General features: G+C 45.2%; 1 protein-coding gene across 4 annotated transcripts in view; it reads right to left on the reverse strand.

The window, feature by feature from the left end:
* The window catches only part of MID1 (midline 1), a gene marked incomplete at both ends in the record, with an annotated part of 96,137 nt that overhangs the window by 49,843 nt on the left and 19,798 nt on the right, over window positions 1–26,496 (reverse strand). For all 4 annotated transcript variants that reach the window (XM_084258345.1, XM_084258344.1, XM_084258343.1 and 1 more), the window contains one exon: window positions 10,048–10,143. In XM_084258345.1, the coding sequence (XP_084114471.1) occupies window positions 10,048–10,143 (96 nt within the window). The remainder of the gene's footprint in view (window positions 1–10,047; window positions 10,144–26,496) is intronic.

Below are 26,496 nucleotides of genomic sequence, written 5' to 3' on the forward strand. Positions count from 1 at the left end.
GTTACTATTTCCACGTGTTCCTTTTACATGGCTGCTTGCTGGCCCCGTGTCCCCGGGCTCCTTCCTTCCCTTCAGGCTAGACGGCGCTACATCGTCAGCAAGGTATTGAAGAAGCCACCTTCCTGGGGGCTAGCACCTCTCTGGGGTGGTTATGTTCAGATAACAAGCTCAAAGAAGAAACATTTCACACCCAAACAAACAAAGCAATACCGTCTATTTTACACAGAGCTCTTAATTCAGCGCTGACTGTAGTAATGACACCAGCACACGAGCTCTCGACGCAGACCTTGCTTCTCAGCACCAAGTTTAGTTCTTTCTCCACTTCAAAGCATAGGTGGCTGAAGTGGCGGCTCTCCAGAGGCCTTTGCAAACATCCTAGCAGCTAAGGAATGAGAGTGCCAGGAAAGGAGACTCATTTGCCCATGAATGAGGAAGAAGCTTCCCATGTGCCAGCTGATCACGCATGGAGCCACCGCATGGACTTGAGTGCTCAGTGTGAGCAAAGCGCCAAGCTTGGTAGAAACAGAAATAGAACTTGGTCCACCGGAGAGAATGACTTCACTGGAGACAATTAGCAAACGTGCAACCGCACACATCATTAACTGCTAACCCGAGGCCTACAGAAGTTCGAGACTGTGTGGTCTAACGCGGCAGCTGTTAGCCGCTTGTGGTTTTGGGGCACTTGAAATGTGGCGAATCCAAACTGAGATGTGCTATGAATAGGAAATGCACACATTAATCATTTTTTATATTAATGACATGTTGAAATGATAATGCTTTGAGTACCTTGGGTCAAATAAAACGTGCCAGTAAAATTAATTTTACCTATAGGCAAAAAAACCTTTCGTGTTTACTTTTGGAAAATGTGGTTACTTGGAAATTTTAAACCACCTATGTGGCTCCTAATATATTTTCATTGGACAGTGTGGTTCTAGAGGGTTTCAAAATTACGGCAATTGGTGTGTGTGCAGAACGGGGGCGGTCTGCCCCGAGCGTGGAACGGGACTGCTCTTTGATGATCAGTGAGGCAAAATGGGAGTCGGAAAACCAGGGCTGAAGACGACGAGAAGGCACAGGGCAGAGGGAAAAAGAGTCTGCCTCGAGGATGACTGGGAGATGGGGGTTGATTTCAACAGTGTGCAGGGTGCGGTGGGGCTGAGTCTTGCCCTGGCTGTCTGGGAGTGGAGAGAAGCGCCAGCGTGGGCCCAGTGCACGGCCCCCGTGAGCAGCCCTGCTGGGTCAGCTGCAGGAGCTGGCTCTGGCCGAGCTCACACAGAGGTGGAAGGAGAGAAACAAGGTGAATTGGGAAAATTAACTTATGGGGGTGTCCTTCCTTGATCTCCCCTCTTCTCACTGACTCCCTTTGCACCTCTGGCCTAGGGGCTGTGCCATCTCTCTGAAGCTGCTCGCGCTGACTTAATCTCGTAGGGTTTTCTGTGGGCGTGGCAGGGATGCTGGTGAAGGTCACTAGGGCAGATGAAGGGAAAGGTGCGAGGGGAGGTGGGAGGCGAGTGGAGCGTGCTGTTGCCGTGCAAGTGGCCCCTGAGAGGACAGTGAACATCACATCTCACCTGGTCTGCAAGAGGAAAGGGAAGACCACGGAAGTCAGATGTCTGTCAGCTGCTGATGCTGAGACCGTGTGTGTGTGTGTGCGCGCGCGCGCGCGCGCTGGGGGGAGATCAAGAGAATCTGATATTGCAGACGTTACCCTATAAACCATCTTCAGATCTATGTTGACTACTCACCCTGCAAGTTCATGTTTATTCTTTTTTCAAGTATTTCCCTTAACCTGATTCGAAGTGGCTATCTGCTCGTTTTCTCTTTTACAACCCAGAAGGGACCGAGAGGGTATCCAAGAAAATGAAAGGGGTGGGCTTATCAAAGGGGGATGGGGAAGAGCCACTGGGCCCCACGTGCTATTGGACAGCCCTCTCATCCTTGACACCCCTGCTAGCCCCGTGCCCTTCGACCCCATCCAGGGCGGAGCCCTGTGCTGGCTGCAGCCCTCTGCATATCGCCCCGCCACTTCTGCCTCTAGGAACTTGTGGCCGCAGGCTCTGCCATCCAAGAAACACTGTCCTGTATACCTGCTTCTCGGGAGGGGTCCTGTCTACCCTTCGGGATGGGAACTGCCTGACGCCTATCCGGGCAAATCTGCTGCTGACAGAGGGAGGGCAGGAGGAGGCCGCTGGTCTCTCTGGAAAGCTCCAGTCCCAGCACGATGTGCTGTGTGCTAAATGCAGAAGATACTAAGACAAGAAAGACACTGGCCTGCTTTCCAAGGTGTCCGACCAAGCACGAGAGGGAACAGACACTGACAGACCATGAGGATTTGGGTCTGAGGATTTTCTCTATACCAACAAATCGCTGTGTAGTTTTCCTTAAGCTTTTAAATTCAAATAATGCATCTGATTATCCTACTCAAAAATCCAAGAATTTTGCAAAACCCAGAATAGTCACTCTCAGGGGTGCGCGAATCATTGCTTGTCTCAAGTTGAACAGACTCAACTCCACTGAATAATCCATTCCATCTATAAATTAGTTAAGTTCTTGCACCTATTTTTTAAATTGATATGAAATTTACATACAGGGAAATGCATAGATCTTGAGGGACTATTCAATGGGTTTTGATAACCAATATAACTTACAGCTAAATCAAGGTATAAAACATTTCTGTCACCCCAGACAGTACCCTCTTCCAGTCGATTCTCACCATTGCTCCGACTTTTATCACCAAGTTGCTGTAACATTTAAAACTGCATTTACAAATGTAACATATTCAACTTACTTTATAAGCACTTTAAATGTTGAACAGGGTAAAATTAAAACCCTAACAAGTCAAACCTTCCCAAGTATTTAAGTAGCTCTTAGAAATCTAATAAATTAAACTTACAAACACAGTGAAAATCAAGTTCTTGTGAACATTGCAATATTGGTATAAAACTTAAACTATCTTAACACTTTCGACTTAAAATCACGGTTCTAAAATAAAACACATCTTTCATATTGGACTCTCAAGCAAACCTGTCAAACTGCTAATACTCTGCCACATGCTCTTAAGTGCCACAAACCCAGAAAGTACAAACATCTATGTTTCAGCCCTAACTTTAAACACGAAATATTGATTCCAGGGATATTATTAAGGTCTGTCTTTAGAGATCATTTTCAAACTTCTTGGAGAGGAAGGACAAAAAGAACCTTATTTACTCAAGGAAGCAAATGGATCATCATCTCCAAGGAGAGGTTACCAGGCCAAGTTCACGGTCAAAACCCTGACAGCAGTTCACAGCCTGAAGAGGCGCCGGCACAGATGTGTGCTCCCAGAGGCCTCGTGACGGTGGGTGGGTAGGCTTTCTGGTTCCCCAGCAAATGGAATTGTTTATGGCCAGGAATCTAACCCCCCCCCCCACTTTTTTTCCTATTTATTTATTTATTTATTTATTTGTTATTTTATATATTTTTTGCATCATTTTTCATTTTTGCACAATGTATGCATTTTCATCATGGCTATAGTCCCCATACAATTCCCACCCCCCTTGTTTTCATCCTACTCTCTCCTCTCCCCCTGTATTGTGTCTCTGGTTTATAGTTGCTTGTTCATTTTTAGACACATCACCCAAAGCAGTGATAGTGAAGGCAAAGAGAAACAGCTGGGACTACATCAAATTAAAGCGCTTCTGCACGGCAAGAGACAGTAACCAAAACAAAGAGACACCCCACCGACTGCGAGAACATTTTTGCACACAACACTAAAGATAAAGGACTGATCACAAAAATCTACAAAGAGCTGATGAGACTCAACAAAAACAAAGTAAATAATCCAGTCAAAAAATGGGCAGAAGAGCTAAAAAGAAACTTCTCCAAAGAGGAAATGCAAATGGCCAATAGGCACAGGACTCTAACTTTCAAATCATCTTTCTCAACTCTACCACCAGGGTTTGGTAGTTGAAGTACAGGAACCACCCCAGTTGCTACTCAATTTGATTCCATCCCTCCCCGTACTGGCTGCTTCTGGGTTTGCCTGGCTCCCCGGCACACTTCTACGGTCATCGGAACCCCACTGTCCTCAGAAGGCTGGAGGGGTAATTAAATCAGAAGGTGAGCGGGGGAGCCTCATGAGCGTCCCTTGGGCACACGGGCGTAAGTCCTACCGCGTGGCTTTCCCTGCATGACAGGGCCCACTCCCACCTTCTGGAAACACTCACTACGCTCTCGGGACACTCTCCCTCTGGCATCCGCAGGACGGACGGGGCGCAAACATGGGGGTCACCTAGCTTGCCGAGTCAGGGAATTAGGCTACGGCGATAGCTTTCATCGCCTCCCGTGTACACGAGCCCGCTGTTCTATCTAGTGAAAATTCTTTTCAAAGCATAGTAAAAGCTCTACCATAAATTCCTAGGCTGCGAGGTTACCTCACTCAGTTGTAAAATTCTTTATTTGCGTTGCCCCTCACTAAGAGCCTTTTACATTAAGTGGTAGCCTCGGGCTTTTTAAATAGCTGAATTTAAAATTTCATATTTCTGCTTCAAACAAAAACAACCAGGGCCACAATTGCGCTCTTGTTAACGGACATTTTATATGCATGACTCAATTATTTTGCTGGGGGACTTCAAAATTAGAACAAAGCTCTTCAGTTTTCCCTACAACATTCAGCAATTAAAAATAGAAGTCAATCGAATGAAGGTAAAAGAGGATGCATCCTGTTTCTCTCATAATCCGTAATTATCTTCCATGGAGATCATTTCTGCCTGATTGTCATAAAAAGCAATTTTATATTCATCTAGTGAGGCAAAAAATTAAACCAGATATTAAAGCCCAGAAACAAAAGAGGTTGGTTCAGAAACAAAAGGGTGGCTTGATGGTTGGGATGATGCTTGTCGCTGAGTGACAAGGACAGGAGCGATACCGGGAGCTGAGCTTCCACCTGGCAGTCACCTTGTCCCCGGGATCGTTCCTCTTGCACCCCTGACTCCCGCATCTGACATGGAAGCGGTCTTAGAACTAACTACTGTGGCTATTTAAAACATTTGTCCCAACCCGTTCTTATTATTCTTTAAATCATGCCAGGAACTTCCCTGCTGCTCTAGGCAAGCATCTAAAGATCTCAAGCCAAGGAGGTTGTCTATGGGATAGTGTAGGGAGACGTGATCAAGGACTCCTGTGTTGTGGGGGAACCACGCTAAGATACAATAGAAAGACCCAGCTTCGTTCTTCATTCCCACCGTTCATTCATGGGCTCCCAATTAAGGCTGATTATTTCCCATCTGAGCACTGGCGTGGGAAACCTGCATGACCAAGTTCAAACATGGCCCAGGGACCGTCTTCAGAGCTCTGTAATGTGAGCATGTGCCCACCCGAGCCGCCGGGTGGGGTTCTGAGCAGATGTCATAGCTCACTCCCACCCGGCTGGAAAGGGTGGCGGATCATGCAAGGTTTGGATCCCACTTTTTTAAAAAAAAGTTTTAAAGCTGAAACTTTGGAATGTGATCCTAAAAGTAATCCCAAACTAAGCTTTATCCTCATTCCTTCATAAGACGAACCCCTTATTCCAAAATGCTAAAGAAAATACTAAGAGACTTGCACTAATTCCCATTATTCCTCGTGACTAGAGCCAAGAAGGTGACAGGATGTGACGGCCTTTATGAGCCAATATTTTTTAAGGCAAGAGCATTGAACTAAGAAGAGCTATGCAAACCTGTGCCACACACTACTTTCAGAAACATTTAAACGTAAGCTCCACTGAGAAAAGTTAATGCTCAGGGAATCCTGAGACTTGAACTTGGGAGATCAGCCTTTACCACAGGGGCTCGCCCCACCCAGTTTCTGAACGCTTCTGAAGCTGCCTTACCCCCCTACCATCATTCTGAGCCCCTGACAGCGATCCACAGGTGACTGTGGCTGCCTGATGCAGCCCCACGGGGCCTGGGAGCTGACTCGCTACACCTGACAGCTCGCTCGCGGGCCCCCGGGGCGTCGGGCTCTAACCCTCGTCTGCCTGGGACCTGGGCATTCAAGTTGGTCCCCAGCCTGGACACCCGTCATCCAAGATGACAAACTAACTGGCCACCAACAGCGACGCTCCGGTGCTGGTCTTCATGGTGTGGCTCCAGACGAAGCACTGGCCAAGGCTTCCCTATGCAGAGAGTGTTTGGACATAAGAGCGCACGGCAAATTAATATAAACCGGATGGCTTGTCTCTCTCTGGAGCTCCGCAATTTTTTCTCGTTTCCGCGTTTACAATCACATGCCCGCAGGGCTTGCTGAAGGACTGCAGAGTCCCTTTCAGACCCTGCCTGTTGTGCTCAATTTCTTATGCCGCGTCGCCACAACGCTCCGCCGGCTTCTCTCAGCTCACAGAGCCTGGCACCTGAACGGAAATGGAATCAGATGGCACTTAATTCACCCACAGGTGTGTCTTTCCACGTATCACCCAGCACTGGGAAAGCCCAGAGAAAAACTGCCAGTAAGAGAGCCAACTTTCCACGAGAATCAAAAAAAAAAAAAAAAAAGTCTAAAAAGCATGAGAAATGGAGGCAAAAGGGATTTCTAAAGTATGGTTTTAAAGAAGACAAGATGACGCGGGAGCTGGTGCCAAGGGTCTGACGGCCGCCGGGTCGAGCAGGCCCCTGCAGACTGGCCGCGCAGAGTGGGGAGGCCGCTGAGCCCTCCTCCTGGCTGAGCCCCCCCGGGCATCACTGACCCTTGCCCAGGCGTCCTCTGCTGCCTCACCATGGCTTCGGGGCACCTGTAATTCCCAGGATGAAGGTCGTGCCCCTGCCCGAGAGCGCGACCCTCAGAGGGTGTGGAGAATGTGCCAGGCAGCAGTGATTCTCCGGGCTTGGCTAGTAAACTCGGGGCTCTGATTTTTCCAAGAAACAGGGGGAGGACTAGGCGGTGCAGAGGAAGGGTTTGTGCGGACTGCGAAGGGCTGAGGGCGCCCCTGGTCCACACTGTCACTTCCCACAGACCTGCCCTCCCTGGCGCTGCGAGCTCGGCCAAGGCCCTTCTCTGCGTACACCTCCTCCAGCAAGCAGAACACGGCGCTGCGAGCCCACTTGTCCCAGGAGCCTGGCCTGCCCGTCACACACCCCTTCTCTCCGGGCCGCCCGTAGCGGGCCTGGGGATGCCGCCTCCGCGGCCGCGTGGTCTCGGCCTTCGCCCTCCATTCTCCGGGTCTCTAGTTTGGAAACAATTCAGCACTTGCGATCAAAAAGCCATTTCATCTGCTTACCCCCATCTTGAAAACAAGCCGCGAGAACAATGGGCAGGGGGCGGGGAGAGACCTTCAAACTCTTTTCATTGTAAAGAATCGCGGGGGTGAATCCCAGGAAGGAGGCGTGCGCTGCCAAGGATGTGGCGCTTCCTCAGTGCTCGGTGGGAATGCGCTGAGCTAATTTCTAACAATTGAGCGCGGCCTCTGTGCGCCCAGAGTTGTTGTTGCTGTTGTTCCAGCCCCAGCTGGCCTGGGGGTCGTTCCCCCGAGGACTGCCGCGCCCCACTTCCAAGGACGCCTTCGGGAAGGGGGAGGGGAAGGGACACTGTCTAGGAACCCGGGCTGCCCACCGGGAAATTCTTCTCCCTGCCCTGAGGGAAAAGCCCACTGTGCCCTGTGTGGCACCCTGAAACCCCACCGCCCGGCGGAGGCCCCAGCTCTGCGGCCTTTTCCCCCCGGACCTGCGACCACTTGGCGCCAACACTCCAGACCACTTTCTCAACCACAAGTACCGTTTGCGGAACAGAGTTAGAGGTGGAACAGGTGTAAGTGTGAAAGTTACCCGGATCTTTGTGTTTCCAGAACATAGAAAGTTCAAATTCGGGTGCGAGATGAAAGCCGCCCAGCTCCCGTCTCTCCAAGGCCAGTTTTGCTACTTCCCCCCTCATGGACCTTCAGTTCCCACGCAGCCACTCCTTGCCTGGAGTACTGAAGAGCTTCAGTTTCCATCCCCAGTGCCTTGGCCTGTCCCGCAAACAGGGCCTTTCCTGTCCCTCCATGTGCCCAAATGTCACCTACCCTTCAAGGCAGGCTCAAATCTGAGCTTCCTCCCCCTCTTCCCAGCTGGAAGAAAATTCTTGCTTCTCTGCAATCCCAAATTATCCAACCCTCTCTAACCATAATGACCATTTACTACATAAGAACAAAGTTGCTTTTGTTCCAGTCAAGATAATAAGCTCCCTGTGGGCAGGGCCCTGAGCACTTAGCACAGAGCAATACACACACACGTGCACACACACACAGCGGATGCGCCATCCATTCTAATGCAATGAACAAACCAGAGTGACCGTCACACACAAATAATGCTTAGTGAACACAGTTCGGACGTCAACAGCATCCAGATAGGAAAATCATCCAAAGCTTGGAAGTAAGGCAAAAAGAAGACCGAGTGCCCTCTTGGTGCTGTGCTAGAACAAACTCCATCAAGCCAGCCGCAGGAAGGGCCAGCGGCCTCTCCAGGCCAGGAGTTAACTGTTTGTTAACTTTCTGTTTACTATTGGTTAGGGCTCAGCCGCTGCAAAGTTAAACATTAACTTAGAGAAAATGGAGACTTTATTTGCCCACATGTTATGGTTTATTACCCTGTGAGTCACTAACCAGCTTCACATCTAATTTAGCTACTTTATTCTAGCTTTCCTTCCCCTGCCTCAGGCATCCATTTCTGTATGTATCCGTTCCTGATACGTCCTTTAAGCCGCCTTTACCATCTTCCTTGCTCCTTTACTAATGAGCTAAAGAAACCTTCAGTGTGGACTCATTTGATTACTAGGTGAGTCAGAAGGTCAACTGTTAAAGAATTACACTTTGAGAGTATTAACAAAAGTGAGTGAGGGGACATATGTAAAAAGAGGCACTGACATACTATTTGTCTAGTCAGAATTAAGTTTCTTGAATTTTACCTAGAATCATTTTCCAACTACCAAAGTTACTCACCCACCAACATTTCTTTCCATTGCAAAGAACTTATTAGTTGCAACCACAGTGAAAGGAATGGATATTCGGTACATGTTTCTAGAATAATTTCTACTGGCATGAATGTGTCTATTTGCCAGTCTGCTATTCTCAGTCAGTGGTTTTATTTGAGAGTCTGTATCTCAACTAAAACAGTAGCTAATCTTTTGAAATAAAATCTGCTTGTAAGTTTCTTGAATGACATATCTAACGTTTGAAATTACCGGCTACAGAATGCAACTTTACCTCATGTTAGGTCAAATAGCATTTTGTAAACTTAAGCCATACTAATATTGCATCAGAAATGAGAGAGTTGTTTGGAAATTACTTCAGGTCATAATGGAAACCAGATACGAATGCTTTAACAAGTGACTAACTGGAATTGAATGAAATAATCACCTAATCCATAAAGCATTTGTAAGATTTTCCCATAAAACACAGGTCATTTTATTTTTAACTGAAGAGAAATAATTCTTTCATATTGCCCTAAACATCAAATGCCATCACATCATAAAAATAAAATACGGCTCCTGGATTGTTCCATTTTGTTCATCCACTTATTCCTATGACACATATTGACTTTGCCCTAGAAGAACAAAAACATTGCACTTACTCACTCTCATTTACAATGTTTTTTCATCAGCAAGACTCAAAAAATAATCCCTGGAGAGTTCATTACCAAAAGTGAATCCTTCATTGTGGTCCTCTAGCCCCCAGAACGGTGAGAGAAAAAATTTCTGTTGTTTTATGTCATCCCCGTTTGTGGTTTGTTACAGCAGCTCCAGGAAACTACCGCCACCCTTTAAATAGTGCTGTTTGTTTTTCTGGCTGTTCCTTGTAAGGGTGATCAGAATCTCTACTATTCAGAGTGCTCGGGGAAGCTGCACGGGGGCTGTGACAGGAGTGGGGTAGGACAAGACCGCGGGTGGGGAAAGATTCTCTGAGGTTCTAGTTCCTTCCAGTTTCACCCACCTTATACATTTGACTTCTACAAAAATCTAATTAATTTTAGGAAGATTCCTATTTTAAACATGTAAAGGGTGAGGGTATAAAGATCCCCACTTAGCAGTGTTCATGTGAATACAGCACACGGAGATACTCACCTCGACATGTTGACAGGTTTGGATGAGTTTGGCCAAAAGGGTCTCCAGTTCTGTGTTCCTCTTAATAAGGTTGGTGAGGTTACTCTCTAAGTTTTGCTGTTCAAAAGAGAGAGGAAAAATATTATTCTGCATACTTTAATACTTTAATACACACAAAATTATTTAAAACTGGGAAAAACTGACATTTTCCAGAAACAGCAATGAAATCTATGCAGTTTCAAGTATTTATACATTTAAACTTTTGAGAAGTTGCATTTAAAAGAACCTTTCAAAAATATTCCAATTTCATTCTTTTTATTCCTGCTTCTTACTTGAACTCAGGTATATATAACTAGATCATTACTTATAGGTTACTTCTAGGTCATGAAGTAGGGAGAAAGAAAGGATTTCTATTCCTTTCCCTGCATCAGAAATGGCAATACTGTAAGGACTATATTCGCACACCAAGTAAACTGCTATTGGACTTTTGGGATTGGCCATCTCGTGGGCAGGCTGAGGTCGGTCCCTCAGAGGAAGGTTTGCGTCATCCAGCCACTGCTGACAATATGGTCATTTATGGACATTAAAAAGAAGTCCTTTATTTGCTCAGTCCATTTTATTGTACACACTTCTACACTTTGCCGATCAAACTATCAATGCCAGATCCAATTTCCTTGAATGCTACATTTACTTGATCATTATCCTGCTTAAGAATCTAGAGCACACAATTTAAAGTCCCCTGCAGTGCTTAAATCTTACTTCCAGCCATAATAACCCTCTGTTATTAGTAAGAGACTTTAAGCATTGCCCACTGCTTCTCATTCTGCTCACTCTTCATTTACACCATTCATTCATTCATTCATTCATTCATTCAAGTATTTACTGAGCTTCTACTATATGTCAGACTCTGAGATAGACACCGGGGAAATAAAAATAAAAATACAGAGCTGGCTATACCACTGGGAGAGAGACACTAGCAAGAGAAGGGGGAGAGGTAGGGCTGCCTGGAGAGATTCCCAGAGGACAGTCATTTAGCTGAGGCTGGAAGGGGGAGTGGGGAGTTTTTGGTGGACAAGACGGGAAATGTCTTGGGGAGAGGGACTGGATGTGGAGGTGAGCCTGGAGGAGTGCAGTCCGCGGCAGGGACCAGAACCACGACACACCCCCAAGATCAGGGAGGGCTGAAAGGGCAAAGGATTTGGGGCCGCTGTGTATTTTAACACAGAGACAGTTCAAGAAACACAATGAAGCCAGAACAAAAGCGAATTTCAGGAAGAAGAAGCGGTCCGGGATTTGTAATGCCCGCTGAGAAAAAAGATTAGGAATGAGCATGAGGGGCTTTAAAAATGACAGTTTCATAAAGGTGATCATTCATTCTGCTGTGAAAATTATTTCCTAAAATATTGACCCTTTCTGCTTTTGAAATTCTGGATTTAGAAAGGTCTATTCAAAAAAGAATCACTTTCATGGAAAGCACAAAACACGTAAGTCATGCGCGGGCAGCTCCCGGGTCCTCCCGCAGAGGACACGCATCAGCCTGCGGCCCGCCCGCCCGGCGCGCCGCCGTGTTGTGATTTCATTTCAATGATCTCATGTGCCATTTTCAGTAAGTTCTTCATCACGTCTCCCTCTTCATGTTGAGTTCCTTTCTGTTCTTGTTCTCGGGATACAATTCCTTCCTTCGCAATTTCAGGAGACCTAAACATGCTTACTTTAAAATTCTTTTGAGAAGAGGAAATTCCATTATTTCCTGGTGTTTGTATCACATTTATCTGTGTCTTGGGAATTCTGTCTGGAGCGCGTCTGCTGTGAGCTCTGCTCGCCGCCGGGCTGGGGGTTGGCACGGCCAGCCAGCTTGGGCGGGTTCTGGGGCTTCGGGGTGTCTCCTGAGGGGGCTCTCTCAAATGCGGGCTTTTGCTCTGACGCAGCCCCTGTGCTGCCGCCCAGCCTCTTGGTTCTATCTGGCTTCAGTTCCAGAGAAGGTGGGGGGTACCTCAGAGCCCAGCACGTACCTGGGGGTTCTGGCCTACAGGTGCATGGGGCGCTCTGAGGTTCCTGCCTTGTGCAGTGCACCCCTCGGGCCCCACGGCCTAGATCGTCTCTGCTTGTCACAGAGCCCAGCCTCAGCCTCCCTCACCATCCCGGAGCGTGTCCTGTCCTAGGAGACTGCGTGGCGTTTGAGCTTGGGTATCGTGCTTGCAACACGGGTTAAAGTGTTCTGTCCACGCCTCATGCGGCCAGGACGCGAGGCAGACCTGCGTATTTCACCTAGACTGGAGGACCAGCCAAACAAATCTCCAGTTCGGGGTCTGAAACCCTCCAAATGTCTCAAATAGGAATGATTTAGAGGAGCAAAATGACTGTTTCTCACTCAAAGGAAGGAGGACAATGAAGAAAACAAGCCAGGCAGACTGATTTAGATGCGACGTACACATGAGGACGTTTGCGTCAAAGAGAAACTTGCTTTCAAAGCTGTTAAGAACCACAACGCCAGGCCTTTTCCTACTCTTTGGACTAAAGGAATTGCCAGGGCTGGTCACTTTATGGTCACAGCCTGGAGACTGACTTCGAGGCGGTCCATCGTTCCGTGTCCTTGGTTTAGATATGACCGCCATAAGGCATGTGTGTTGGCTTCTTTGGGCACCTTACTCTCAGGGAAGCCTTTTACTTTCGCTTTTGGCCGGCCTTCCGGAGCGGGAAACTTCTAGGGAAACACTTCATCCAACTGCTTACAGTTCTAAAGCTAGTCAGCAAAAGCGAGCCAAATAAATATAATCCAACACATTTCGACTTGACAAACATCGGCTTGCTTCTCCCTCCACTTATGAAGCATACATCATGGGTGAAACCTGTTTTTAATCAACTAATATGTAGACTAAACCCTGTGGTTTAAACACAGCGCCCTGTCTAGATCCTCTGGGGTGACTCAAACTTAAATAGTACAAGTGGCGCTGGAGCTGGAGTCTGCAGACAATGCCTGAGCCGTCAGCAGCACAATCAAGGGAATGAAACTGGGAGAGACAGACCCGTTTGCAGGGGGTGCCAAAGGGCCCGGCAACACGTGTGAAGGGAGCCCCGGGAACCGGCAGGCAACAAAAGCCAGTCCTGCGTGAGCCGCCGGCCGCAGCCCCAGCCCGGGACTTGTGCGGAGGCTGGAGAGACCTCGCCGCATGGCGAACACCGCGGCCGCGCCCCGGGCCCTGCAGCTCCTCACGTTGACTGTGCTTCGGACAGACGAGAGAGAATGCTTTCTGGCATCCGTGTCTCGGGACTAAGTAGCTGTAAGTATCCACTTCCCTGCGGGCACAAGGCATCCTGCAGAGTGTCAAACAGTGTTCGTTTCCTGTTCTCCCTGGACAGTGTCCATGTTTCTATTTCCTCATGAAGCCGGACTCGGCAGGCACCCAGGCGGCAGGCCTGGGGAGCCCTGTGGCTGGGGAGTGAGGAGACAGGGGCTCCCCTGGACGCAATCTGCCACCCACCGCGTGCGGACTGATAACTCTACCCACCCGTGCCAGTTCCGGGCCGACGCGAAGGTGAACACACCAGGCGCTCACGAACGCCTGCTGAAAGCATGAATGGCGGGATCAAGCGTCCAGTTTGGTGTCCATGTACCAAGCCCCATGCGGGCCCTACCCCACGCCCTGGGCACTCACTATTCTCAAGCTTGCTCCTGACTTTGCGTGCTGGGGAGGAGAGGGGAGGCCGAGGCCTCTAGAAGCAGCCTCAACCAGCAATCACTGGCATTTGGTGGGTGAACAGCCCCACTTCCTCGGGCGGGTTGGGTGGGGCCACTGGGGCCTGTTCCATAAAATCTCTCAGAGTCCCCCCACTGGGAGATGCCTGGCGCCCAGAGCAGGCGCCCACAGCAGCAACCTGTTGGCGGCGAGCACAGCCTCCTGCCACTTCCTTCCCACCTTCAGGCTCTGCTCCCTCAGAGATGCTTCCTGATCTCCTCCCTATTCCAGTTTTTAGGGTCAGCTCCTGGGAGAAGGAAACTAAAACCTTTTCCACAGACACCCAAGTCCTTTCTTTCTGATTGCTCCTTCTTCCAAGAAATAGGCAGATTAATGAAAGGTTGTGCTGCTTTTGAACGATATTTGCAAACACAAGAGATAGTTTTCTCTCCCCTCATTCTAACTTTTTCTAGAGCTCACAGATCCTCCAAATTCCAGGCTCTCAACCAGCACTGTCACTAGAAAATCATGTGAGCCACATTTTCAATCTAAAATTTCTAGTAGCCATAGTAACAAAAGTCAAAAGAAATCGGTAAAATTAGGCTTAATTATATATTTTACTCAGTTTCACATCTAAAATATTGTCATTTTCAACATGCAATCAATATTTTCAATAATTTAAAATGGATGAGCTATTTTCCTGTTTTTCTTCCTTTCACTGGGTCTTTGGCATCTGGTGGTGTTTTACACATCTACACCTCTCAATCCACACCCACCACATTTTACACTCTCAGCTGCTACATGTAGCTAGTGGCTACATTGCTGGGCAGTACAGCACTAAAGCCGAGAAGAGAGGACAGCAAACTTTGCCTGGAAAGGGCTGGGTAGTAAATATTTTAGACTTAGTCAGTCACATGCTCTCTGTTGCATCTTCCCCATTCTGTGGCTCCTTCTGCATGAGAGCAGTCTTAAGCAATATGCACATGAGCAGGTAAGGCTGTGTTCCAATAAAACTTTATTTACAAAAACAGGTGGTGAGTGAGATTTGGCCCCCAGGGCAAGTGCCTTCCTGGGCCTGGGCACAAGTTTTTCCTTCTGTCTAGGCTGCATCTGCAGAGCAGAACGTTATTCTACTACCAAGGAGAAAGATGGCAGCCCTGGTATGTATTGAGTACCTGCTGGATCTCCACCATTGCTTGGTGACAAACTCATTATAAACTCCCAAATAGTCATTGTGGGAGCAAATGGCATGCAAAAGTAAATACTCATTGACTCCTTCTGAACTCTAATGCAGTCCATCAACTATCTAGTTAGTTCTGCTAATGATGACTCCACGTTGTTAAAGCAACACTTGTGCCCTTCTGGGCTTTCTCATTGGTGACAGTGAATTGGAACGAAGAGGAGTCTGACAATCGAGAAGTGTTCTAAAGGAATGCATATGGCTCTTCCAGACCACAAGATTTCTGGGAAGGCAAATGCAACATCATTGAACTAATCTTTATCAACACAAATTTATTTAAATGGACTAGCAGTTATCATGGACAGATCGACTTCAAATTTTATCTAAAACCAAAGTCACATTGCTCCAAGCCCTAACACATAACCTCTTCCCCCGATGATTTTTTCCATAGGACTCTTACCCAGTGATAGGAAAGGATGTGCTAAGGGTCTCTGTGGGAAGGATAGCTTTTGTAAGTGTGCTGCTATTTGATGGAATTCAGCATGGTGCTCCCACCACCAGCACCACAAGAGGAAAAGGAATAGAAATGATTCAAGATAGTCCTTCTAAAGGCAAGCGTGGAAGGATGCACATTTAGTTTCTTAAGATTCAGCAAAAGATTGGGTCAACAACAAAACAAAAACAAGCAATGATAAATCAGAGACATCCTGTATGGAGGAGGAGGGAGAGGGATCAGAAGGAGGGAGGGAGGAGCACAGGGGACTGAGGTGATGGTGCACGGTGCATTGGGGAAGGAAACTCTATGGGGACTCCACCTGAGGCTGGGGGGAAACAAATATTGTTTAAAAATGAACAACGATGTAAAAAATAAATTTAAAAAAATGTTGACTACAACAAAAAAAAAGAAACATTGGGTCAAGTCAAACTTGTGAAAGACAAAGTTGTAAAACACATGTTGCTCCCCTGCATATTTTATGCCAAATGCCAAGATTAATTTTTCCTACGATTGCTTTTGTTTTGGGCAGACATTTTCATGTGCCATACACAATCGCCTTCATACTGGGTAGTTTTTAGAGTGGCCTCTGAGTTGATAAATGAACACTCCATGGCAGGTGAGCCGATTTTCCACCAGCCTCAATATGAGCCTTTAGGCAGGGATATGGACACCAACTGAGCAGAGCAAAACCGGCTCAACAGACGAGCTTTGTGCGTTACATGCGCTGCCACCCAACCCAACAGCAAGGTAAGCAGATACAAATACCCCTAATTTTAGCCTTTGGAGACCTGCACCTAAGAGTCAGGTTGCAGGCAATTAACGGCCGGCCATTGAGCGCTACTATTAAAATGTATGCCTGAAACAGGAGATCGCAGTAATTTCTTTCGGGTTAGTCCAGGCCTTCAGGAATGTTTGCTCTTATTCCGAAGTCAGTGCTTCAGAATGTCTTTAAAGTGTAATATTAAGTCTGGATTCCTTTCAAGGCAAACACAGATCGGGCTTGTTTCAGGCCATAATATTCAGAGCGACATTCGGGAACCACGTTTGTTGCCCTGACACCCAACACCGCCGCTCCCGCACCATCAGGACGTGGCCACGTCGAGGGCCACGATCTGTATATTTTTTTTTCTTCTAGGAAACTTTAATCATGATCCTTAATATGAAAACACACCTTATTAACAATGCCACCTGCATCAAAGCATAAATTCTTTATATGTAACGAAACTCTTCAGATGTTTTAATTACATTGCAGGGATTTAAGGCTATCTTCAGGTTCAACTCCTAACACACCGCAAATATGTGTGATTTATGCAGGTTTTCTTATTTAATGCCTTTTTTCATTGGTTATGATAGTTAACATTTCCAAATGGCCTGGCAAGACAGGTCGCCCAGGGAACTTCAAAAATATAATAAAACCTGATCTACAAGCAAATTTAAGTCTAGTGTTCCATGGACTACAATTTAAGTCATTTTGATATGCAATACAGTATTTACCTTGTCAGGTTTTATGTGGTATTTCTGTAGTAATGCCACAGAATCTGCTTCAGATATTTATAAATTCCATCGCCAGGAGTTCAGTATTTATTATTCTAATCTGGTAGTCAATAATATACAGAGAACGATTTTTAAATATTGTTTATGGTATAGAAGATCTTTCCCATTTTAATAGTGATAAATAGTATAGTTACATTCATTTAGTTATGATTTTAGCAGGCCCACGATGACTACTATTTCCAGGTATTGGAGGTGTGAACAGACTTTCCTGTTCATTCCTCATCCTCTCGCCCTAGCTCTGCCTATAATAACAGAGCTGACCCCTAAATACATTTGTCAGTTTTGAGAATCAATATTGAATGAAGAAAGCTAGACGATTAGGACCTGTTGAAAAATCTCTGACTTTTAAGTTATTTTCCAATAACGATCTCCACTGCAAAATTTATGCCTGGAGAGAAATGTTTCAGAGAAAATGACTACAGAGAGCATTTTGTAAGATTATATTGCATAGGTATAAGAGGCATGGATGGTCCAATTCAGCTGTTGCCTTTTTCCTGCCCATTTGCCCCTATTCAGCTTCTGATTTCTTCTCAGCAGAGCACTGGACTGCCAAGCATACCCATGGGGTTGACTCAAGAGAGGCAACCAATGCATCAGTCAAGACTCATGTGGTCAAGAAGTCCTGGCTGTCCACCCGGTTCACCATTAGTAGCCATGATGAGATCAGACAAGTCACTAAACTGCTGTCAAAGGCGAGCAATTGGCCTCCCTGGTGGCACAAGGAGGGGCTAAGATGCAACCTATGAAGCTATCGGCAACTCCTGTAGCACGAGTTCGATCGCCAGCCAAGGAGCTACCCACATGGCGCAGCAGACCTCTCCTGACTCACCCGCTGCTACCCTCAGCAGTGTATTTCAGTCAGTCTGCCTGTTCTGCTCCCCACTCTGTCTCTGGTGAGTCCTCTCACCCCCCCCCCACCTCTGTCCTGGACCCCAGTTCTTGTATGCATAAATAAATCTTTTTTTAAAAATGCGAGCAATTTCCTTATCTCTATAATGGGAGTATTTTCTGTTGACCTTACATAAGAGGACTGGCTGGAGAGTGACGGGCTGGCTTGCAACACTGGCGCTCTCCCCTGGCTCCTGTTAATTACAGATGGAGACATGTTCTGTAACCAAGAGCAAGATGAGAACAGAAAGCTATCAGCATTAGTATTGTTCTGTGAGCTTGGTTATCTACCTATACTTCCAGAAAATAAACAGTAACCATCCTAATCTATGGTTACTAGAACTAAATGAAGTGGTTAATTAACTGAAGCAAAGCAATAAATAGGAGGGGGAATAGGAATTAGATGGAGACAGGATACAGGATATTGGAAAACAGACCAGTAGAGTTAATTATTTGTGCTCAAATGAAAGCTTCAAGTTGACCTCAACCAGGGGTCAGCAAAGCAGAGTCCACAGTCAAGCCCTGTGTAGCCTGCCAGCTAATAATGTTTTTTTGTTTTAAGACGATTTTAAAATACCAAATGTAAAATTTGGTGACATGTGAAAAGTACAAATATTCCACTTTCTGGGTTGAATGAGAACAAATGGACCCTCCCATTCGTTTCTGTGTTATCTGTTGCTGCTTCTGAGTCACCAAGGCCGAGTTGAGTACTTGTACTTACAAGCACTAAAATATTTACTATCCGGCTCTTAACAGAAAACTGCTGTGTCCTTAAAAAAAATCTCTTAAAAAAAGAATCCAAACACTTTTTTATTAACTAATATAGAGTGTTTTCTCTATTGATCCAAACCACTTTCAAATTTAAATATAATTCAATATGCTTAACATTTTTAGCCGCTGCTGTGAGAGGGTAGGCGTGTGCCTAAAATTTCAATCATCCTGGTGCACAAAATTCTAAAGGAGAAGACTCTTTCTTGGCTCTTTTTCTAAGCTACCAAAATTGTTTTTAACTCATAAAAAATAGCTTTCAATTATGGGTAGAATGCAACGAATAAATTCTTTTGTTCAGAGAAGCAGAAGGCAGACTGGGGAAGAGGAAGTCTGGGTCAGACATCGGTTCCAGGCTGCAAGAGCACGCTCAAGAGCAGGTGAGGAAGGCCTTCCACGAGGATGAGTCGGTTGCCCGTCCTGCGAACAAGCGTAGGGCTGTATGTGCGCCAAATGTGCAATTACTCAATTGATTGCTGTTTCCATCAATTCCATTTTCCTCGGTCTCTTTTTTCTTAATCATAAAATACACCTCAAAGGAGGGCTTAGAGCCCTGGATAATTAATGTCTATAAAATCCCCTGATATTGATGGATGTCATACACGTTGTTTGTATATGTCACTTCAAGCTTTACTTCCTCCATCACTCAGAGATTGAATAATTTTGATCTTATCCCCTCTCTTCCGTCTTAAGTAGATGATGACATTGCCAGATACTCATTAACAAACATGTCCTGGCCTTTCTGCTTAAATAGGGTTTTAACTGATACCATCAAACATTTTTACCAGACCTGAATGTTGAATTAGTCTCACGGTGAATGCTTAGCCTTAGACGTATGGAAAATGCATTTTTTTTTTTTTTTTGGTTTTAAGGTACTGTGGGAAGAGCAAATCTTTTCTGAAACCAGTAACTCAAACTGCAGCTATTTCATGTTAGTTGAAGTCAATATATTTCAAGCTAAACTATTTGAGTCTTTGATCTCATAATTTTGCATAGGTAATTACAATTTACTTTGTTTCTATTTTTATCTCCTCAAATTTGTAGACTTTAGAAGAATATGCCTTTTCTGGACCAGCTGCTGAAAATGATTATCAAAATTCAATACAAGAGCAGCTTTGCTCTTGAATGTGTGGCATTCCCAGAGAGGGTTCACATTGTCGGCAAATTCATCTCCCCACTGGGTGGTGTAAAATGTATTAAAACCAAGGGAGGTTGCACTCTTCAGCTCAAAGAAAAAAGTAGATTAAAATTCCATTCTACCCAAAGTGGGTCTGGTCTGCTAAGAATTAACAAAATCAGAGTTCAGGGAGAGCATTCCTTTTTTGGGACAGTCTAGAAAATCAGAGAATAGGAAAACATGCCATTGTTTCTCAGCCCCAAGTAACCTTCAAAGAGAGACTCTTCCCTGAGTTTCAGATGGGCTGGAATCTCACATTCCACGAATTCACTGCATCCTTCGTCCCTGACTTCACCGCCTTTATGCAGCCATTTCCTCCATGTTCAGTAGGACTGATGCGGTCTTTGTCTAATCAAGTTGATTTTAATTGAGTTGAAGTGAAAGAACCAGGGAGGTTTGGAAGGAATTAAGAGGGTGATTGACTCTTACTCTGAGCGAGAAACTCCCATCTCTTGGGGGAAATGTATGACTATGAAACTCAGCTGACACCCTCTTCTAAGTAATCAGAGTCTGAATTACAGAGTCTGAATTTAGTGTAGGGGGAGATCCAGGAGATGGGATCTTCAAAACTCAAGAGACACAATATGCAGCCACCAAGTGTAAGACTGTAGCTCAAAATTGAGAAATCAGGTGACTAAGTCATTCATTGGATTGTGAGAGTGTGAACAAAAATAATCTATTCAATTTATTGGTTTTCCATAGGAAGATTTTTATTCAAAATAAAAGGAATATTTTTGTAATAAAATATATGTCTAGAATAAATACAGGAATACAATTATAGATAGGTATAACTAGAAGTGTGAATTCATGTGAATTTATCACAGGCAATGCCTGTGATTATTACTGTTGAAAAACTTAGACAGCTTTTTTTGGCTTGCAAATATAAGGGAAAGCTTTGCTAGAGCATTCAAATATTCCTAAGGTCTAAAAGAACTCCTGGAGGGTCATCCTCAATTTATACTTTGCCACAGATTTAGTATCATAAAAATTTGGCTTGTTGATTTTAACAGAAATGATCTCACCAGAAATGTAACGGAGGTATACATTATACATACCACAAATGTTTCTCATTCAACAAGATTTTTTATATGTCAAATCAAAGATTTCAAGGGAAAATTAAGAACTTTGATGATGAAAGAATAGCTTCCCTGCCCTGTCCAGATTCTTTCAAAGGTCAGCTCAGACAGCAGAATGGCCCTGAAGACTACAAACTCCTCTACAGGCTTAAAGGTAAAACGCAGATATTTGCAGTGATGGAGACCGCAGTGAGAGCACAAATTCCTTGCATCTCTGCCCACAGTATTCTCTCCCTTTTAGTTATGGCCACCTGTCTGCTAGCAAAGCAAACAAGCAAACAAACAAAAACCCCTGGAGAGTTATTTAATTTGCAGAGCTTTAAAAGAAAATATTAAGCCATTTTCCCAGAGTTGGTTTGTGTATACACGACTAAAGACAATTTAAGGGTCAACGTATTTCGGAAATGAACTAATTTTCCTGGAACATATTTTAGTTTACATATACACTGTTTTGCTAAAGAGGAAGTCAAAGAATAAATGTCGCTTCAAAAAAAAAAAAAACCTTTAAAGCTATTTGCTTTTAACCCAGCAAGAGAAAACTGTCTCATATTCAGACAACTGGGAAGAGGCTTGCTGGTTAGAACAATCATGGATGGCCAAGTCTCGTCCTAACCCCTACAGTCCAGGACAGGGCCCAGGCGTCCTCAAAACAATACAAGGAGCAACTAGCAGCAGCAACCTCACCAGGGAGCTGGTTGGAAAGGCAAATTCTTGGACTTGCCCCAGACCTGCTGAATCAGACCCTAGAGGTGGGGCCTAGTAGGCTGCTTTAATAAGCCCTCCAGGGGATGCTGATGAGTGCTAGAGCTTGAGAACCACTTGAATGTCATAACATTCCTCTTTGGGGGAAGGGGTGTTAAAATTGATAAAGGGGTGAGACGCTAAGGGGTGGGGGTGACTCCTCGGCTGGCTGCATGTCCCTCGCGGCCACCTTTTGATCCTGTTATGCAACCTTTACCATCAGGCCCTGTTCTTGGGTCTTGCCCCAGCTCCCCCAGTCTGTGCTGGGGGACAGTGAGCATAACAGAAGAGGGCACTGCACAAGCATCGTGGGATATCAGGCAGGACTAGAGAATTCGGGAGGAGGCCGGCTACGACCAACTTCATGGCACACGGAAGGTTCAGGAATGGTTGTGTGCCTCGGTCAAGCAAGCTTTTTATCCCATCACCACTGGCAATTCTGAATTGTTTTTTGTAATAAAAACATAGAACTCAGATGTTCCAAAAGTGCCGGGGGAAAAAAAAATCAGTCTTGATGAAGTTGCCCCAGTGATACTTATAATTGTTCTTTAAAAAATTAAGTGGTGGGCCTCCCTGGGTGCAAGGGGTTAAGATGCAACCGATGAAGCTGTCCGCAGCCTCTGCAGCACGAGTTCAATCCCCAGCCAGGGAGCTACCCACATGGCACAGCAGACCTCTCCTGTCTCCCAGCTGCTCCCCTCAGGAGTGTATTTCAGTCAATCTGCCTGTTCTGCTCCCCATTCTCTCTGGTGAATCCTCTCACCCTCCGCACCTCTGGCCTGTACCCCAGCTCTTGTATGCATAAATCAATAAATCTTTAAAAAAATTAAGTGGTGCTGAAAGGGGGCGAGGGCAGTCAGCCAGTAGAGGACCCAAAGTCATCTGTTTATGATGAAAAAATAATGCCCCCACCCCCCGCCTGGAGTCAGCGCCTCCTTGCCACAAAATGCATGAAACTGAAAGCAAACACGATAAACTTTGCTCTCAGGACTTTTTAGTGTGACTTCTGTCACTTGATTTTCAAATGCCTGTGACGTTGGCCAACCACAGTGACAGGACACTCCAGGGGGGCAGAATGTTAACAATATGACATCAGAGACAGCTGGACAATGAAATGGCAGGAGCAAATTGTCCAGTGGAGGCCCGGCCTCCCACTGACCACTGTCTTTTTCCAGTGTGTTACTTTTGATTAGAATAAAGTGTCACTTATACAGCTAATGAATAAATTTCAAATCAAACGCGTTTGCTACAGTTCAAGTCAGATGTCAGCACCACCTAATTTTGCCTGCAAGCAGGTTCTCATGAGAAGGTGTCCTTTCCTTCGCCAGATAATTATGACAAAACAGTGACTTCAGCAAGCACGTTCTCTTTTACAGCCTCAACTCTCTGCTCTGTCCTAATAATATTCAAATTTTGATCTCAGATCTCAGGTCTCACCTAGGCTTTGCTCTCTCATTCCCACCTCACCACCAAGGCCTAGCTTTGACAATCCCCTGTTACTTGAAACCCAGCTTCTTAACATCATCTGCCCCTTTGAAATTTCTTTCCACTTTGTAATCTTTGCAGAGGATATTACCATTCTCCGGGCTAGAGTGCAACATAACTTGGCTTTTGACCTCTCCTTCCTGCCTCTGTTAATTAGTCTCTAAGGTTTTTTGGTTGTTCATTAAAAGACCCCTTGGCTTTGGCCTTCCCTTCTCTGCCTGCAGCTACAATCTCCTGTCTAACCATCTACTGTCATGAATTGCTGTTTTCCTTTGGCTATTTTTTGGCCCAGTCAAGGGGTCCATGTGTGGTCAAAGAACCTTGCCAGTAAGCTTGTATTAGACACTCTCACATTCTCAAAGGTCCAAGCTCAAACTCCTAGGTTGATATGCAAAGTCCTCAAACCAACAGTAGGTTCAGAATTTCCCCAGCAGAAAAAGCTATGATCACGCAACAGCTACGATGAACACCCAACTTCATTTAAACTGATTCCTTACTGGCCAATAACTGCCATGTTTATTGCTGCTTCTGAGCTGGTTATATCTTTCGCTACCCCAGAATTTATTTCATCCCCCCACAGAAGCTCAGAATCTAGCAGAGGGGCTAGTCGTGCTCACTCGATTTAAAAAAAAAATACATGAATAATATTAATGCAACTGAAGATTTCCTGTCTATAGCAGAAGTCACATAAAGCCAAATCTTAATTCTACTTAGACACTGGATACGAATATATGATACATTTCTGAAGACTTCAATACCTATTTGAGACATCAAGCCAGAGTTCACTATATTATAAAAACACTCTGATTAAATTAGTTTCATAAATTGCTCCCTGGCCAAGGAACTATCTACTACTCAATGGACCAGACAATAAATCTTAGACTATAGGTGCTGACAGGTATAAGATGATTTATTGAACTGCAGGACAAGGCATTGTGAAACACTACTAAGAAAATATACATTCTCTTCCAATGCAACATTATTTTACTTAATGAAAGCAATTTAGGAGGAAACTGGGCTATTAAAATAATAGCAAACACTTCCCATACATCTCTAATTCTATATATTAAAAATAATCCAGGAATGAAATCATTAGATAGTGTTTCTGGCTGTAGATCAGACGGCTGACTTACTAATGAGCCATCTTCCTAAAATAAAGCTCATCTTGGTCTGGTAATAATCAGGGAATTTACACTAGCCATGACCTCCAGTATTGCTTCAACCACGTGTTCGCACTGTGACTTTTACTTTTATCTGATTTTGCTTTGCAAATGCTAGTTCATTTTACATAATGATAATGAGAGAAAAGGCCCCCTATTTAACATTCTCTCCAAGATTGAACTCATTGAGCACGGCTTCCTCAATGTTACCCCTTAACCAGCTTCTTGAAAATGAAAGCCAACACTCTGCAGCTACAGTTTCTTCAATAGCCAAACTGTCAAAAACTTAAATTAAAAATGTATCTAAGGGGACCTTTATGTCAGCTTAATGAAAAATGGCATCCTTGGTGCTCAGGATACAAAGGTAACATGGCGTGCCCTTGGAGAGGTTGGTGGGATCATGGTATAACGCACAGGTGCAGCACAGGTGCAGCAGCGTGGCGGCGTACCCAGAGGAAAGGCACATTTTGTTTTGTCAAGATGGACTTCTAAGATAGATCAGTCATGGAGTGTGATGCATTGATTCCAAGTATGAGAGTCAGTTTGTCCTTGGATGTCTGAGATCCACTATCTCATCCTTGGGGTCCTAGATCATGATCTATTATTTCAATTTAGATGGTTCCCTTCAAGCTGAATACATGCTGTGGGCAATGAGGATCCCGCCCAATCCATTTGATGGGCGTTATATCTCCCCGTGCTGGTGTCCTCCGGTAACTCGTTCCAAGACTCCCCCTGCTTCTTCTAACTCGAGGACTGCCGGTAGCCAGTCTCATGAACTCCCTGAGGAGGGGTATCCTAAGGACATTAGAGCACGACTCCTGTCTCTCTTTTCCCATTGGATTCAAAGTGCCCAGCGCCAAGCTTCTGACAGATTCTCAACAAATATTTGCTAAGGGAGTGGCCGGATGGGTGGGTGAGTGGGTGAGTGGGCGGATGTGTGGGGGAGGGCAGGTGAGTGAGGGCAGAGTTTGATACTTTAGTCCCAAATCCTGAGAATGCATGTAGGGGTGCAGTGTTCTCAGCTTAGAGAGCTATGCTGGTGTGGTCTGGGAGGAGTTGGAAGACTTTCCAGTTCTCTTAGATGGACACTTCTCATTCTATTGAGAGCTTTCTGGAAGGATGGCATTCTGACATCCTGTGGAACGTACCAAAGGCAATAGGCCTCTTTTTCTGTCAAAGCCCGCCTCATCTCCTGGCCGTGTGCTGAAAGGGAGTCACTGCGGGGCCACATTTTCTCGCTGCCAGGAAAGCTGCTACCCGTGTTAGCAAATGAAATGAGTAATCACTTGTTTTTGAACAGACACAGAAAACACTGAGTTCAGGAGACAGTAAAAGGCTTGCCTGCAGTAATTTACAACTGGTTATTACAACTTCTCAATATCTGCAATCACTAGCCCTAAATCTTGAATCTGAAGAAAGCATTATTCCCAGTGTATCGAAGCAGGCGGTACGCACGCCAGCCCTTACGTCCATCAACATTGAAAAACAGGAAGTTGTCACTTGACTGGCATCTTCTTTCCTTTAGCCCAAAAGTACAATAAAGTTTTTAAAAGGAGGACGATGAAGTAGTTTTCCATCACCTGCAATTTGCAGCATAGCAAAGCTCTGAAATCCATAAGCCCGGGCACTACTAGCTTAGTGCCCATCTCAAGAAGCATCTTCGAAATGTAAAATGAAATTGCAAAATGAGTTAAAATCACAAAATAAAAAACAAAAATCCCAAGCATGGATTTTTGGAGCACATAAATGAAAAGTAGAATAAAGGAACAAATGTGGCGTGTGGGAGGATGAGCATTGTAAGGGAGAAAGACTATTTCAAAGATTTTGGGGATGCTCCTTTGCTAGGCATTTCCACCAGACTTTTCAGACCTAAGCAGGGGCCCCAGGACTGTGGTTCATTTATTTCCAAGAGCTATTTGACCATTGGTCGTGAGAGTCAAATCTATCAGAGGAATTTTATCGCCACTGATAGAACCTAGTATGGACAGTGTTCTTACCGCCTAGAATGGAATTTGGCAAAATCATTGGCCATTGAAAATGGTTAACAAACTTCTGGATCCTATCAGTTAAATTCTTCATACAATTTTCACCTAAATCAAACATTACAAATGTATAGCTAGAAGGCATGTTAAAAAAAAAAAAAAAACACAACCCTCAACTGTATATATTATAACAGTTAATGTGTTTTGCAGATTTTTTTTAAGGCTGGGACGAATCCAAATTGACCATGTGTATGCTGTCTTTGGCAATCACATAGTTTTCTAAAAC

This window comes from Talpa europaea (genome assembly GCF_964194135.1).
Source record: "Talpa europaea genome assembly, chromosome: X".
Classification (NCBI taxonomy): Eukaryota; Metazoa; Chordata; class Mammalia; order Eulipotyphla; family Talpidae; genus Talpa; species Talpa europaea.